This window comes from Frankliniella occidentalis, unplaced genomic scaffold, assembly GCF_000697945.3.
Source record: "Frankliniella occidentalis isolate FOCC.00 unplaced genomic scaffold, Focc_3.1 Scaffold282, whole genome shotgun sequence".
Taxonomy (NCBI): domain Eukaryota; kingdom Metazoa; phylum Arthropoda; class Insecta; order Thysanoptera; family Thripidae; genus Frankliniella; species Frankliniella occidentalis.
Window position 1 is genome coordinate 343,400 of NW_026267408.1, and position 2,413 is coordinate 345,812.

Consider the following 2,413-nt stretch of genomic DNA (forward strand, 5'->3'; position numbering starts at 1 on the left):
CTCCCTCTAGGTCCCCGCACCTCACCGCTTAATGAGGCTGCAAATTTCGCCCCCCTTTTTTTGCCACACGTGCTTATTGTAGCGAATTGCGGTGGCAGAGGTATGGGGAAGACTCGCGCGGGAAGAACAAACAACTCGAGACTTCTCTTCTCCGGATCTGTTGCCGCCGTAATATATATGCACACTATTGTTACCAGCAGCGGTCGTTGTACCTGCGTGTGAGAGAGACAAGGAGGAGGGAGAGCGAGAGAGGACGGGCTGGGATTGGAGAAGGGAGATTGAGTCAATTCCTCCCCACCGCCTTCAAGGCTCACAGGCGCCCCCGAAAAATCAGCTCACCCAAAGCTCTCATATAGCGCCTAGTAGTAGGCAACATCTAGCCCGCGTTGCATGCGTGTACTGCGGGGTGGCCTACCCTGAGACTCGCAGGCGCCTTCCTCAATTCGCCGAATGAATCTATGGGGGAAACGGAGATACTTTCTGGACGATCCCTAACTCACTCTTAATTTTTGAGCTCTGTGTTCTGTGTACGCCACATCACACAACGTTGTCTCGCTGGAGTTGGGCCCCGCTATGAGGGCCCCGCTGGATGGTTGGCGCGCGGGCATGCACGGCGTGCGGAGCGGAACGGTTCTCCAGCAGCGGGCCACCGCCACGGCGGCCACCGGGACCGCCCTGGACGCCGGCCCGGCTCGCGCAAAAAGGCACCAAAACCATTCTCCTCGGACGTTGCGCACGTTTGCGGCGTCGTTGTGGGGGCCCATTGGACGCCGCTGCTGGCCGTGTCCTAACGTAGGGAAGGGGGGAGGGGGGGGGGGCGGAGACAAACGGTCAGATAGACGGACAGGCCGACGGGCGGACGCACAGACACGCCTTCTGGATCCGCCGCGCCGCTCGCAGCGGGCGCGGGCCGCGCGGGCACACACCGGACGGGAAGGGACGGGACGCGAGGCTTGGCGGGGCGCGTCTTGCTCTTCTCGCTGTCTCTCTCCCACCCGCTGTCCGCGGCGCGGGGCGTGGCGGGGCGTAGCGCTGCAGGGCGCGGCGGGGCGAGGCGGGGCACGGTGTGGCGCGGGGCCCAAGCGGTCTCCGCTATACGCAAGGCATGGCAGCGGAGCCGCCAGCCGCCAGTGAGCTGCCGGCGGCGCTCCCGCTCGCATCTACTACACGGGGCCCCCGCGCGCACGCCGCGCCGCGCCACGCCATCGCGTGCCCACCCCGCCCCGCCGCGCCCCGCCCCGCCGTGCCCCCGAGCGACCCGACCGGTCGCGTGGCGCCTCCCGTGCGTGGGAGTGAGAGAGAAAGCACTAGGAAGAGCAGTGTGTGTGTGCGTGTGTGACAGTGTGCGCGAGTGAGTGCCAATGTGATGTGCTGCCGGCCGCTATGGGATGATCAAGCGGCCGCCAGGCCCTCGTAGTCGAGGAGGCCCCCCCGGGCGCCGCCCGCCGCGAGCACGCCGTCGTGCCAATGCGCCATGCCCACCGCCACCGTCAACATGAAGATGCTGTCCATCTCCATCCCGAGGCCGAGCAAGCAGGCCGGCGACGACGTGTCCTGGTCGTCCACCTCGCCGTCGGAGAGCCCCCTGTCCAACGCGACCTCGCCATCGTCGGCGCCGGCCGGGCCGCACTCGCCCTGGTCCTTCGTCCGGGACGGCAGCTACCGGTCCTGCATCGTCGCCGGCTCCTCCAGGTCCAGCACGAGCTGGGCGGCGCGACGGCGCCAGAGCGCCCAGGAGACGAGCACCAGGTACTGACTGGATGTGTGCTGCATTGCTGCATGCTGCACTTGTTGCGGGCCGGCCCGACCGGACCAGCTGGGCCAGAGGCCGGTCCGGGCCGCGGGGAGTGCCCAGCCCACTCCACACTACGAGCCCGGCGGCCGAGCCGAGCGGAGGCGGCCGGGTACCAGCAGAGGGCCAAGCCGGGCCATGGCCACGGCGGCCCGGGTGCCGAGCCGAGCCGAGACGAACCGGATCGGGCCGAACGAAACCAAATGCCAACAAACGAGGACAGGCCCATCAGCGAAGGAGGCATGCTGCCCAGCCGAGAACACGCGTGCGCGCGCGAGAGAGAGATAGAGAGAGACAGACAGAGAGAGAGAGAGAAAGAGAGAAAGGGGGCAGGGGGTGGAACCCGAAACCCTCGCGCGCGCACCCCGTCAGCATCTGTTAAGTCACTGTAGCTGAAAACGTTGGGGTAACCGGGAGGACAGGGGGGCTATGCTCTGACCCAAAGCAAGTAGTACGAGAACCCGTTGCTCTTTGCTCGCCGACAAACCCCACCACACCCCGCCACACCTGCCACCCCGCTCCCCGTGCCCCACTACAGCTACAACTCGCCTGCCTGCTGCACCACACACCCCTGCACCTTGGTCCACCCCGGCCAGCATCAATCGCCCCCGTTTCCCATTA

The 2,413-nt window shown here is 66.6% G+C and overlaps 1 protein-coding gene across 1 annotated transcript; it reads left to right on the forward strand.

Annotated features, from left to right (window-relative positions):
* Window positions 1-877: 877 nt before the first annotated feature.
* Window positions 878-1,749, forward strand: LOC127750896 (uncharacterized; the record flags this gene model as incomplete). Its single annotated transcript, XM_052273563.1, is given in 1 exon segment — window positions 878-1,749. A coding segment is annotated over 1 exon segment (275 nt), but the record flags the coding sequence as incomplete, so codon positions are not given.
* Window positions 1,750-2,413: the final 664 nt, after the last annotated feature.